The sequence below is a fragment of the Lacerta agilis genome, chromosome 1 (assembly GCF_009819535.1).
Source record: "Lacerta agilis isolate rLacAgi1 chromosome 1, rLacAgi1.pri, whole genome shotgun sequence".
Lineage (NCBI taxonomy): Eukaryota > Metazoa > Chordata > Lepidosauria > Squamata > Lacertidae > Lacerta > Lacerta agilis.
This window is the reverse complement of record NC_046312.1, coordinates 82,537,962-82,552,157: the sequence shown is the minus strand read 5'-3', so window position 1 is coordinate 82,552,157 and position 14,196 is coordinate 82,537,962. Positions and strand designations below refer to the sequence as shown.

The window sequence follows — 14,196 nt, the reverse complement described above, 5'->3', positions numbered from 1 at the left end:
CTAGAATCCCTTTAACTGGAGATGTCAAGGACTGAGTCAAGAATCCTGGACATGCAAATCCCATACTCCACCACTGGGCTCGGGCCCCTTCAAAGCAAAGTCAACTCCACAATTGCTGAAGTGCAAACCCAGATTAGGGGGATTAAAGTGGGGATCCAAAGAAGAGACAAAAGCATGCAGAAGAGGCCTGTGTGCTAGAGCTTTGGTTGCTACTTATTGTCATAAACCATGAACTGCCTTGTTGGATCAGAGCAGAGGCCCTTCTCACCCCATATTATGTTTTCAACAGCGGTCAGGCAGAAGCCTCTGGAATTATACAAGAGCAGGGGTCAGCAAACTTTTTCAGCAGGGGGCCAGTCCACTGTCCCTGAGACCTTGTGGGGGGCCGGACTATATTTTGACTATATTCCTGTGCCCCACAAATAACCCAGAGATGCATTTTAAATAAAAGCACACATTCTACTCGTGTAAAAACACCAGGCAGGCCCCACAAATAACCCAGAGATGCATTTTAAATAAAAGGACACTTCTACTCATGTAAAAGCACACTGATTCCCGGACTGTCTGCGGGCTGGATTTAGAAGGCGATTGAGCCGCATTCGGCACCCGGGCCTTAGTTTGGGGACCCCTGTACAAGAGCATCGCAATGGGGATCATCTCACTGTTTGCCCCAAGCACCTGGGAATTAGGTCAATATTGCCTCTATGAATAGAGGCAATCCATTTAACTATCACTTCTAATAGCCACTGATTGTTCTCAGTGTGTGGAGGAAAAAATACAGGCTATTTCTGAAACTGGCCGGAGGTCTGTCTCTTCTATACCAAACAGATAACACCTAGCAAAGTTTCCACTCCACCTGCAGTTCTCTCCTGCTGACTGCCCCTGTCCTTCACTCACGGTTTTGTGTTTGCCACATCCCCTTGTAAAGAAAAACATCACGTTTGGAATAAGACTAAACTAGCAATTGCTCCAGGCCAGCCTTCTCCAATGTCGTCCAGATGTTTCAGACTACATTTCCCACCAAGCATGGGAATTGTAGTCCAAAACATCTGGAGAATATCAGGCTGGCGAAGGCTGGACTAGCCAGTAAAGGTGAAAGGCTCACTGGGAATAGATACAGGCTCACTGGAAAATACAGAGACTTTGGTGAAGCAGGCTCCTTTGACCATTGTGTAGAAGGGAGAAATTCAACCCATGTGGCTTATCCCAGTGTGATAGAAGCAGGCACACCTGCCATAATTCTCCCTTTAATAAAATCATTTGATGCAGGCATCCCTGTGTAGTGGCGTCCAGCTGAAGCTGATGGGAGTTGTAGCCCAAAACACCTGGAGGCCACTATGTGGGAGAAGCATTAAATAAAAAAACCATCCTCACTCTATTTTGAGTCTCAAAAGCCATCCTAATGGGACTTGCTTCCTTTTTGTTCAGTCCGTCCCACAGAGCCCCAAAGTGCTGCCAGTCTCATATGGGATCGCCTCCCATGTTCCCCAGCACAGACCTCTCACCTTTGACACTCAGCTCAAAGTGCAGCTGGTCATGATGGGAGTGGCATATGTACTCTCCAGCATCTGCTTTGCCCACGTTGCTCAACAGAAGGCTGTGGACGCGGCCCTCTCTGCGCAGCTGGCACTGGTCACCCGCCACCAAGGCCCCTCGAGGTCCTTCCCACCTCACCATAGCTGGCTCCTTGGAGACGATGGCAGAGAGCACTGCACTGCCACCCTCCAGCACCAACACCTTCTCTGGATGCTCTGGCTTGGGCACAAACAGCACGGGAGCCTCTGGCGGAAGAAGAGGATTAAAGAGGGTAGAAGATGGTGAAAATGGTCTCCAATATCTGCCCAACTGAGCCAAGTGGTTCCTTCAAATCCCCACCCTACAGCTTGCCCATTGGTGCAGCTAACTCCACTTCTGGCTTTTCTCTTCAGTTGTTCTATGAGCGGCATTCCAACTCTCTCTTGTTACTGGGGAACACAGGAGACTTCAATCAGACCATGGGTTTCCCCCTTGTCCCACACCACCACCAGGGAGGAAATACCTTTGCAAGGAGGATATTGTAGGTTGATAGTTCATAGGCTGCATGTGGGACCACCCTACAGCTCCTAGCACCATACACATGCTCCTCCTCCTGCCACAGCACACTTTTCCAATGCTCCTCCCACTGCCAATGTCACAGAATGGAACTGCCAGAAGGGCTGCCACAAGCTTCCAGAAACATAAGGAAGATGGAGGAGGAGGGGGAACTTGGTTCTGGAAGCTTCTCCTTGCTACTGTCACCCCATCAGGCCTGGAAAGGGAACTTGTGGGCCCATCTTACCTTGCACACACGTTGTGAAGTGCACTTCATCGTCCCCAGTGTCGCAGGTATAGGTGCCGCTGTCACCTGGCTCAGCTTGCCTGATGGTGAGGCTGCGCACAGCCCCCTCGCTGCTCACCACCAGGCGTGGCCCAGGATAAAGGGGCCGCATGTTTTTCAGCCACTGGACAGAAGCTTTCTCTTGGGAGAGACGGGCAACCAGAGTCATGTTCTCTCCTTCCTGGACTTCCAAAGGCACATGGGCATCGTTCTTGTTCACAATGTGCACAGGGGGTGCTGGTAACAAGAGATAGAAGACCTCCCTCTTAAGCAAGGCAGGGGACATTTTGCTGCCCTGTGAAAACATAGCCAACCCCACTGCAAAGCAGGCAGGCTGGTGAAAGGAGGTGGTCTTGGACTTGTGCCATTAAAGGGCAGGAAATTGTCACGGGTTGCTCTTTTTCTAAGCTGTAGCTCTACAGCTACTGGGGTTGCATTTTACATAAACCCCAACTAACATATTTTTTCCTGGATCATTTATTTTGTGATAGCACTTTAGTACATAATTAAGATTGCCTGGCACAAATTCAGCGTTTCTAGACAACAACATATGTGGCTTCCTTCTATTAAGTATTAACATTTTGTTTGCAGAAAAGATCCTAGACAAGAGGTCCAGCCTCTCAAATTATAATAATCAAATACAACAGCATCGCTGGGAAGTGCAATTTGGATTTTCTGCCCCAGGAGTCAAAATTCCTGACATCCACTGTGTATAATTTTCTGTTTGGTGGAAAACAGAATACCATCAGCTTTCATTTTATAAATATACGTAATAAACCAAGTTTCTACTTCATTCTTTTTGTGACAGCAAAAACAGACTTGTGAGTACATAGGCTAGGCTTGCCATTGTCAGGAAAATTTCTGACATGTCCTGGTTTTCGGGTGTAAATATGGCGTCAGGGGGGAATTTTGCCAAAGTGGCAAAATGTCAGGGGAAACCTGGATGTATGGCAATGTGATGGAAAAAGCAGCGGAAACAGCTCCAAAAGCTTAAGATCACTATTTGGGGGGGAGGTTTCCCCCGAAAAGCTCAATAATTTGGGTTTGTTCCGCAAAAAAGCTCAACATTTTTGAGGTCTCAACCAACTTTGTGGGTGTCAGGAATTTTACTTTTTGAAATATGGCAACCCTAACATAGGCAATGTCAGGGGACACTTAATCCAGAGGAAAACTAAGTAGGACTCAATAGTCAATAGCAAGACTCCATGGTTGCCCCCACCCCTTCTTACTCATACCCATTTCAGGAAATAAAATAAATCATGCAGGGCAAGTGCATGTCAGCAAACTTGCTTCGTTTACATGTGGTAGCAAAATTTGTATGTTCAAAGTCCTGAACTGCCCTAGCAGCGGGTGCCATAATGAATGGAGCTGAGCGTTTGCCTCAAGACGAAATCCATAGCCACTCTAGAAATGTGTCCCGCTGCTCCAAGCACTTGTTTTTGCTCTTTGGCTTCCTCTTCGCCCAAAAAGGCACTGTGCCCAGTCCCAGATGCTGGAAAGGCCACTGCTCCTGCCTGCTGGCACCCTACCTTCTTGGCAGAGGCCACTGGGATTACTTCCCTGCCTCTCCTCAAAGCACCTGTCCTGGTAGGGGCAGCCCTTGCCAACTCCCTCCCCCCTCACACTTAAGAAAAGAAAAACAACCTCCAGTCAATAAGGCCTCCCTTGCTTTCAAGGAGGGCAGCATTTGTTGGCAGAAGGTGCAGAAGTAGTGGCGCCTGGGAATCGGCCGAAGTTAAATTTAACCCCCTCACTGGCAGAGTGCAGTTAGAGAAGCAGCCTGAACCCTTAACTTGTCACCTGCTGCATTCCATTACTAAGTTCCTCTGAGCCTGAAGATGGGAGCACAACTCCGGCTCTCTGTACTAACCCCCCAAATGCTATCCATGAAGCAGGAGTCACCATTGTGGCACCCAAGGGCATGCATGCACCCCCAGAGGCCTTCCCTGGTGCCCATAGGGCCCCCCCCATCGAATTTAGGTTTGAAAGAAGCATTCTTTATAGCCAGTAGAATAGGTTATGGTGTGTGCTTGGCTGTGGGTAAGTGGGTGGGTATGGTGCCTACAACATGCCCATGGATCCAAAAAGGTTGGCAACCCCTGCCACAAAGCAATGAAACCAGCCAAGGCTGGCACAACCACTGGGCAGAGTGAGGCAGCTAAGGCAGCAGATTTTGGGTGTCATGAAAGGGCAGCAATTTGTTAGCTTGCTTTTTGACTACCTCTGGTCCAAGCCATTGCACAACACCAGCTCCTAAGTTCTCCATCCAGTGAAGAAGGACATTTCTGAGCTGCCCACCTCTCTGTACCCCCAACTTTCAACCCCAGTCATGGCTTGCCAGTTTTCTCGCTTTCTCTGAGGTGGCCTCACCTGCCACTTTAACTGTGGACTCCATTCGGTCAGTGCCTGCATCACACACATAGGAACCTGAGTCTCCCGGCTTGGCTCCAAGGATGGTGAGTTGGCGTTGTCTCCCATGGGCTTCAATGCGCACACGCTTGCTGGGTACCAGCTCCTCCCCATTCCGCAGCCAGCGCACAGCAGCACTAGGCGAAGACACCTTACAAGCCAATATCAGAGCCTCTCCGGATACCAGCGAGTGGTGCTCTGGAACCCCTGTGTTTCCCACAATGGAGATGGGAGGTTCTTAGGAAACAGAGAAAGAGACAAGGTGTCACAGTGCAGGGCACAGACAGAGCCTGCTGGTCTAGAGAAAGAAAGGCACACACAACCATCTGCCACCCGGTCAGAGGCGGAGTTAGCTGCTCCGGCACCCAGAGCGACGCACATGCTGTGCACCCAGGGGCGGGGTCATGGGGGTGAGATGCCCATGGGGGCAGAGTGAGCCACCCATGGGAGGTGGACTGAGCTGCCCATGGCAGGCTGCTTCCTGGGGGGAGCCGCGCTGCTTTGCCAGCAGCCTTCATCCCTTCTCTCTTCCTTTTGACAGCCCAGGGGAGGCTCCCCCACCCAGGAAGCAGCCCGGGAGCAGGGGGCAATGGTGTGCCACCTGCTCATGACTCCCAAGTCTCCCCTGAGCTGTCAAAACAAAGGGGAAAGGGGGGAAGGCTTCTGGCAAGGCAGCGCAGCTCTGCCCCTTCCCCCGACAGCTTGGGGTAGGCTTGGGAGTTGTGGGCGGGTGGTGCGCCGAATGTCACCCCCCTCAGTGATGGCACCCGGGGCAGACCTCCCCCACCGCCCCCCTTCCTCCACCCCTGCACCTGGTAGTCATAAAGAGCCCCCAGAAGGTGAACACAGGCACCAACACAGATAAGATGGAGCAGAGGGGGTACAAAAGAATATCACACAAAAAGGTGGGGAACATTGTGCTTTTCTGACCCAACAAAGGATGAGGCAGCAAATTTCAACCCTATCTCACTTCCCTTCCATCATGAAGCAGGCCCAGGTTTGGGAGAGGGGGAAACTACAGATTCCTTTAAATGAGCAGAGCCTTAAAAGCTCAGTGTATTCACATGAGACTGATTTCAGAGGACACATGAAGGAATGATAGGCAGTTTGCTATGAAACACCAAACACCAGCGCATTGGAGCTCATACACTGTGGTGTTCTCACTGCCCACCACTTGCAGTCCTCTCACTGTCCAGTGGGGCCTGTCATGCTGCCCACAAATGGAGTGATTTCCTTGGGTCTCTTTCCTGGGTGGGCAGCGGTAACAACACAAGAGGAGTCCTGCTGGGTCACACCAAAGACTTCTCTAGTGCAGCATTCTGCTCTCACAATGGTCAGCCAGGTGCCCAAGCAAAACACGGGTGCAATCGCCCTCTTCTCACTTGTGATTCCCAGAAACTGGCATTCAGAAGCAGACCGTATGAAATATACTGGAGGTAATACACAGTGACCAGGATTAGCAGCCACCAGTAGCTTTATAACCTGCTCCAGGTCCCTTCCAGACAACCTGCTTATAGAGCATGTTTGGACCAAGTCTGTGGGGAGGTGGTTTATTAAGTATTCATTCTAATTCCTGGGGAGATTATACGATTCTGCATCAAGCAGTTGTTATCTGACCTTTTCCAGTGAATTCCCCATCACTTTCCTTATCACAAAAGGTCCAGTTTTGGGGGAAATTGGGTTTGTTGCAGGACAGCACCAAATCAACTTGCAATGCGTAAAAAAATACTGACAGTTGTGACCCCAGAACAGAACTCAATCTGCCAGGGACGTGTCCTTTGTACTTTTCTACCACAGCTACTATCTGTTCACAGGCACCTTCTGAATTTCCACATTAAGTGGTTAAAACCCAGCTCTTTTAAACAAATGATTTTACTATATGATTTTATGGTTTTATATTGTTGTAAAACTCTGTGATCTATTTCTATGATACAGCAGTATCTAAATATTTATATATATAAAAATATATAAATATGTTCTCAATAGCAGTTGGAGATGAGGTGCTAGTATTCTCCAAAACCACCAGCATTCTTGAAAATAAGCAAATAGATATGCATTTGTTTGGTTTTCATAAGTAATTCATGTAGAATACAGCTTTTTTGGTACTGAATGTTGATTGTTGTTAGGCTGCTGGGGTTTTGTTTTTTAAAGCACCAAGTATCCACAACCCTCATTATTACTGTAAACATCAATAAGAACAAATTTTAACTCATAAAATCACTATGGATGATGGGAGATTATTTGTTGCAGAGATCCCACTTAACATGTGCTTTGAAGGATAAATGTTACAAGATGTTATATCAGTGGCATTTCAGATAGAAGCTGGAGATGCAACTATGAAGGCAAGCTAATTACATGCATGTTGGTGGCGAGGAGAAGAAACTGAATGCTATTGGCATAAAGAAGCCGAGGCAATAAATTACAGTATATGAATTTCCCACTCTTTCTTTTCCTAACATTATGAGGATCCCTCCGAGATTCTATTCAAGAGACACTGAGAATTTGTGGGCAACATTACAATAGCAGCCAGAACTGTAGTTGCTGGAAACACGAAACAAAAGGTAATGACTGTGAATAAGTTGACCTTTTGCAAATGTATGTGGGAGGACAAATTCCCATCGAAACCTTTTTTCTCCTTTACTGAATTTAGATTACTGAAATAATATTGAAGCAATCTGTATGCTGGAACATGATGCTCTTTCTGCTGTGAGACTGCATTCTTGCCTTGAATTTTTATTATTATTTTAAGGTTCCCAAAAGCGGCCTTTAATCCTCCCCTCTCCTTCCACGCCCAGACCTTACCCTCTACTGTGACGTAGAAGATGAGGCTGTCATCGCCACTGTCACACAGATACTCCCCTGCATCACAGCGCTCGGCTCCCAGAATCACCAGTGAATGACATGCGCCATCCTGCTCCAGACGCACACGGTCTGTGTCCTGCAGCTTCTCTCCGTCCTTGTACCACTTCACCTCTCCTTTAGGGCAAGACAGCGTCACGGACAGGGTCAGGTCCTCCGAAGTCAGGCAGCGGTGCTGAGTCTGCAGCTCATCACGCCCCACAATCCGCACTGGGGGGTCTGCCAGCATAAACAAAGGTTCTGTTAACTTTTCACTGCTTCTCAATCTGGTAAACATTTTCATAGCGCTCTTACCGTGCAAAGCATTCTGCAATCCACATTGTGTTCATCCTAACAACAGCCTCCCTACCCAAGAGACTATTCTTTTCCTGGTTGTACATAAAATGCATCCTAAGCGCTGTGTCATTCTGGAATGAAATGAAGTGTATCACTTGGGGCACCTAAATTCCATGGGTTTAACCAATGGTATATCATTCTGAGGCTATGGGTCCATTTGACATGGGGATGACTTGCTGCTTAGGGTCAGTCCCAGTGACCTCAGTTAAGCACTAAGAAGGCTTGCTCACAACAGTGTCAGGGAGCAAAGAGTCCTGGGCACAGCAAAGAATATAACAACAATTACTTCCATTTTCTATACAAAAATGTGTCAGTGTACTGCTTTGGGCATTTTGAGCCAATGGGCTGGTTTACAATGTTAAAGGAGATTAAGATCAATTGAAATAAACTGGGCATAGGAGTTTAAGTGCACGTGATATGGAGGGCATTGCCATTTTCACATGTCAAGTTTAAATTGAGTCGCCTGTCTCAAACTAGCTATGCGATATCCAATCATTGCTCATGCAGAAGAAAAGTGGAGGAGAGGCACTGGTCAATGCAAATGATGTGAGCATCCAGGACACTGTAGGGTTTATATGCCCAACTGAAGCAACACATGAAAACATACCCTATCCTCCTCTTACAGAAGCCTCCCAGGGGTCTCTCATCCAAGAGGCTGACCATGTCTACACATACACCTTCAGCAGCATCACGTACGTGTGTATGTGTTGGGGGGCACTTAAGATGGCCAGTTGCCCTGGAATTTTGCTCCTTTTGTTTCCTTGCCTTCATAACAAATCCTTTTTGGCTTGTGAGACAAATTCCCATATCAAATGTGTATCAGGGCGTATGTTTTCCTTAGCTGTGTGTGACCAACATGCTTCTTTCTCTATCTCAAGTTTATTAATTGACGGAGTTTTCCTTTGGGGCTGCTTGCTTGCTTCTTTACTTACTCCCCCCCCCCCGCCCAAAACAGTCAAAGAACAGCCTGTCCCCTGGCCTCCGTCCCTTCATTTGGATATGAGTTCTGAGAAATTGTCTGATAATCACTTACGTGCTGATTCTACTGAAAACAAATCCACTGCCAAGACTACACGCCACTGCCACAAATGCAGTGCCACCTAGAGGCCAAAATGACAAAGCACAGCAGACATTTTCCCCCACTCAAGACTCCTTTTGTTCTCATCAGCACACAGAGTTGTGTACTCACAATCCACATCTATCCTGCAGTTTCTTGAGAAATACTGAGTTTTGATGTGTTTCCCCCCCCCCAAATGAGCTTCAATACGATTTGAAAACGTAAGTCATGTTAAGACTTCCGCGCCCCCTCTCTGCCCACTGGCATGGACAGCCAGCAGGCAACCTGGAAACACAGACAGCTGTAAAGATGTGTATGACAACACACAAATATAATCTGAAATGCAGCAGGGAGGAGACTTTGCTGCATTTTTTTTAAAAAAATATTTTTTATTAAAGATTTTCTTGATTTACAAAGGTATGTGTAATGTCTCTCTTGTATTTTTTCCATGTAACATTTTTACAAATCAGTTTCGTTTCTTGAGACATTAGGAAGAGAAAGGGGGAAAGAGGTGGGCGGGATGGGGAGATGGGGTGACAATGTTTCTATTTTACTTAGTATATGTAGGGTTTGGTGTCAGCGTTGTTTGTGCAGGTTCTTTGTTGTTTGCTTGTGCTCCTTTGGTGGTGAGAGAGATCGGGGTTGGCATAGGGTGTGATTGTTCATTTGTGGTTGGCTGTGGTGGTCTTTGGTTTCCTGTGTGAGTGGGGCGGGTGAGTGTTTTTGATCAGATTAGCCATATTGATTTGTATGCTGTCAGTAGATTTTTGTCATTGTCTTGTTGGGCTGTGGACCTTGCTGCATTTTAACCAGTAATGTGTACCAGTATGCAGCCCAGCTCACTTTTAATCAGTTCTCATCAAAGTGTTAGGGGTGCCAATGTGTACTTTATGGCATGGCCATGTGTCTTGCTTTGCATAGAGCATTCCTCTTTTTGAAGGAGCTCTTTGTCTGAAGGGTGGTCCAATCCAAGTAATGTTTAAAAATACCGAACCCTGAGAAGGGAGAGCAGCAGGAAGGTCGGGTGGGGGTCTTGACGTTGCCCATCAACAGTGAACACCTGAACAACAGACTGAGCAGGCTGATAGTCACCCTGTGGAACGCCCTCCCATCAGATGTCAAGGAGATAAATAACTATACAACTTTTAGAAGATATCTGAAGGCAGCCCTGTATAGGGAAGTTTTTTTCATGTTTGGTGTTTTATTATGCTTTTATTTCTTGCAAGCTGCCTAGCGTGGCTGGGGCAACCCAGTCAGATGGGCAGGATACAAATAATAAAATTACCATCATCATCATCATCATCATCATCATCATCACATGCAAATCTGTGCCCTCTTTTAGGGGGCCCCCTCTGCTAACACCACTGTTAAATACTCCAGCCTCTATGGTGGCTGATAACATTCCTGTGGCTAAGCATTCCCGTTTTCCCTGGGTTTCTGCTCAAAACATACAGGATGTCAAAAAAAATATCCTCAATTCTTCATTTTCCTATGTGCAATTTGCATTCCCCTGCCACCCCCAATACTGTAACTATAAAGCCCAGCTTGGAGAACTGGCTGTGACGAACCAGGGAAAGGCACTTTCTTCATGATTGGCAGGAGAGAACAGAGAAAGCCTTGTGCCAAAAAAAAGGCAACGGTCCCTCTATGCTCCTGTGACCAGAAGTACCATTTAATTAGGTACTTCCTGTTGAGCTTCCTGTTTGCAAGCTACTGTTGCTTATTGGTGTGATGCGGGGTGGAAAACATTTTTGGCACCAAGAAGCCACTAGGGGATTCTATCTGAGGAGAAAATGACCCCTGAATCCATGCTATTCATTATTGTTTTGCATTAACCCACCTTAATTGTGCTAGATGCACTCATAAAAAAGTTTTCATTTTACAAAGCTGGCAACAGTCCTATTAAGAATACCCTTCTCTAAGCAAAGCAGCAAGGGGATGGGATGCAGTTTTCAATCTCAAGGAAGTGCAGAACAAATACTATTCATCTCCTTCACATTATGAACCTCTACTTCACTGGTAAATCATAAAGACACCCCCCACCCAACAAGATCATACACTCCTACTAAGCAGCTGCTACCTGTATAATAATATTTCAGAGTAATCAAGTCTTAGGGGTTGGACAAGACCAAAAGTTTTCTTCAGCTTCTCCTCTGTGGCTGAAATGCATCTACAGCACATAGCAACCTCTTCCCCTGCAGTTTTAGCCTTTCACATACCGGTAACTAAAAGAGTGCATCACAATCAGAGAACAAGTCTCACACCAAAAGATAGCTGCTCAATAAAGCAACCTAGACAGAATTGCTACTTTCGCAATGGCCTTCAGTGGCCACAGCATTTCTTATCACTGCAACTACATGACAAGAAAAACTTCACCTGTTGGATTCAGCCTGCCATTCCACTGCTATAGGCATACAACCTCTGTTGGTAAAATACTGTGGCAATCCTTAAAACCAGACAGTTAAAGCAAAAGAAATGGTTCACTTAGGAACAGCAAGAGTTCTGAACTGGTATCAGGGAAAAGCAGAGTTTCAAATCCCCTCCCAACCCCAACACAGCAGTTCTCTGGACTGGGTAGGAGAAACCTCGTATGTGGGCCATAATTAGAACCCTCCTATCTACAATGTTCCAGGGAACCGGAGAGCATTTTTATTCAGTTCAGCTACATTTTTATGGGTTGTCCATTTTAAAAACTGAGTTCTAGGGCATTTATTTTGGCAAGCAAGCATAGCAAGGAAAAATAAGTTTCTTCCATTCATCAAAATGATCTCACCACTGCTCTGCACGTGCTTTAAATAAGCTGATGGTGATAATGGAGCAAGAGGGGATCTTGTGTCCATGAGGAAGACTATTTTCAAATCATATGTATGAGATGGAACACATTGTTTCTGTGCACAGAACTCCATGAACCTGACAGCAGTGAGCATTTGTGGTTTTGGGTCTTCAGCCTTTAGTGTGAAGCCAACTTCAAACCCCAAGTCTCCTGAGCCTAAATCCTCACCTCGCCACACACAACATCCATTTGTCCAGTTGTGGCCATCTCTGGAGCCTCAGAAAAAGAAAAGGGCAGCACAAGTCACTTTTGTGCCAGGTGTAGGAAATGCAAATGGTGCTCCCCATAGTAATGGGGGGGGGGGAAGACCCATACCCATGAAGAAGAGGAGCCTTTTTGCTGGTGCTGCTCCAGCTTTGAAATTCCAACATTGTATTTTATATTTTGGCTCCAGGTTAAGATGTTCTTCTTATCTGCCCTGGCTTTTTATATGTACTGTATTATTATTTACTGTATAGCTGGCTGCATAGGTTTTGGTTTGTTCGTTTTGATCTTGCACATAACAAATAACTGGTGATTAGCAATAACCCAAAATCTGCCACTAATGATAGGGCTGCATTTGTAGTATGTGGAGTGCTTATGAACTCATGCTCAGAGCAACATGCACAAGCTCTCTCTGGACTATGAATGATGTGCAAACATAGTAGCGGGAACAACGGCATCAAGCGGTACAAGAATGCAGAAAATACAAAGAAAAGCCAGCGCACACTTCTAGGCAAGCCAAGGAACCAGAAATCCAGGAGAGAAGATCACAAAAAGCCAATGTTTAGAGCAAACACTTCCCGTGGACTTTAATGGCCAGGGGTGTTTGTTATTAGTCTACTGGCAAAGAATGCTACCAAAGTCATACAAGACCAGATTGCAGGCTCAGTTCTTTGGGAAATAATACTGTTATGCCTCTGCTTTCATTACCAAATTAGAACCTGTCTGGATTTAGGAGATAAAGTCATACTGATGCCCAGAGCACCAGCTCTGGTGATTGTACAGCCAGTCATCATTAAGAAGCTCCAGGACAACTTTGCTCAAGTTCTGTACAGAAGGCAGTGCAAGGAATGTGGCCCACAATGAGAGTGTCTGGGGTCTGGAATGGATCAGTACATGAAATCCATCCCAGCAACATTGGCTTGGAATTCCAACACCCCCCTGCCCAAACTACCACCCACCCATACTCTTATCTCAGCTCCCTTCCCTGGTGCTACCAGGGTCCCTGAGCACTGCACTCACCAGACACCTGGACGGCGAAGGCCATGGTATCATCAACAGCGTTGCAGGTGTACTTCCCAGAATGCTCTGGGCCAGCTGCAGGGATGACCAGACACCGCCGGGCACCCTCTTCCTCCAGGATGAGGCCGCTGTTAGCCTCAAGCGTGACACCGTCCTTAACCCAGCGGACTGGCGCATTCTCATGAGAGAGCACACAGGTCAGGGTCACTGTCTCCCCCGTTGAGGCCTTCAGGACAGAGGGAGTCCTGCGGGGCTGCACGATCTTCACAGGGGGCTCTGGAAGGAGAGGGCAGGCAGCCCAGATATGAAGCGGCCACAGGCAACACTGCTGTTGCTGGGCCACACCCACAAATTTTTCATTGGAGGGGCATGTGGGAGAAACACTGAGGAAACCCTATGTGTAACTGAGTATCGCATACAGTTTGGCCTGACTTTCCCAAACATAGGTCATTCCAACAGTTCTCCAACTTCCCTCTCCAGAAATTATTTTAAAGCCATACTTTTAAAAGGGCTGCTAGAACTCAAAGCAATGCTGGAGGGTGTCTGCACGGTTAAGAGTAGTTCCTACAAATACACCTGGGGTGGTATTAGGCCTTTTTGCTGCAGCACCTGCTAGCAGCTGACACCCAAACATTTGTAGCTGGAGTCCTCTGTGCAGAATTCAACTCCTTCTACAGGTTTTGCCAAATTCATATACTGGTCAAAATAAATGTTTGAGAGCTGTTTGAAGTGCAGCCATAGAAGGATGCACTCGTGCAAATAGCATTGTTGGATCCCCAAACCACAAGGGAGATTCCCTATTTAGGTAGATTGCCCATTTATTTATTTATTTACTGCTTCCTTAGAAACACATTTAGCAAAGCTCTGGCATTTCCACAGTATGCAAAGCCAAAGCTTTGGCCAGCAAAAGCTCATACAATGCATTGTAAACAAATGTTGGTCTAAATAAGAGTTATTATTTTACTGCCCCTGTGAATTTTTGTCCAGTGGGGATTCCCAAACCACCACTAGCACTACGGAGGCCAATCCCTAAGAGATGGGACCTCACGGTGAACACGTAACATGCATGCACGGAATGACAATCCTTCCTTTGTATTGATTATTTGAGCTCTCTCAGGGTTT

General features: G+C 46.7%; 1 protein-coding gene across 8 annotated transcripts in view; it reads right to left on the bottom strand.

Moving 5' to 3' along the window:
* The window catches only part of OBSL1 (obscurin like cytoskeletal adaptor 1), a 62,114-nt gene that overhangs the window by 16,893 nt on the left and 31,025 nt on the right, over positions 1-14,196 (bottom strand). For 7 of the 8 annotated variants that reach the window (XM_033159859.1, XM_033159849.1, XM_033159830.1 and 4 more), the window contains 5 exons: positions 13,075-13,350; positions 7,568-7,843; positions 4,727-5,002; positions 2,318-2,593; positions 1,506-1,781 (listed from right to left, as the gene is read on the bottom strand). In XM_033159859.1, the coding sequence (XP_033015750.1) occupies positions 1,506-1,781; positions 2,318-2,593; positions 4,727-5,002; positions 7,568-7,843; positions 13,075-13,350 (1,380 nt within the window). The remainder of the gene's footprint in view (positions 1-1,505; positions 1,782-2,317; positions 2,594-4,726; positions 5,003-7,567; positions 7,844-13,074; positions 13,351-14,196) is intronic. The other variant, XM_033159877.1, reaches the window with a different exon arrangement.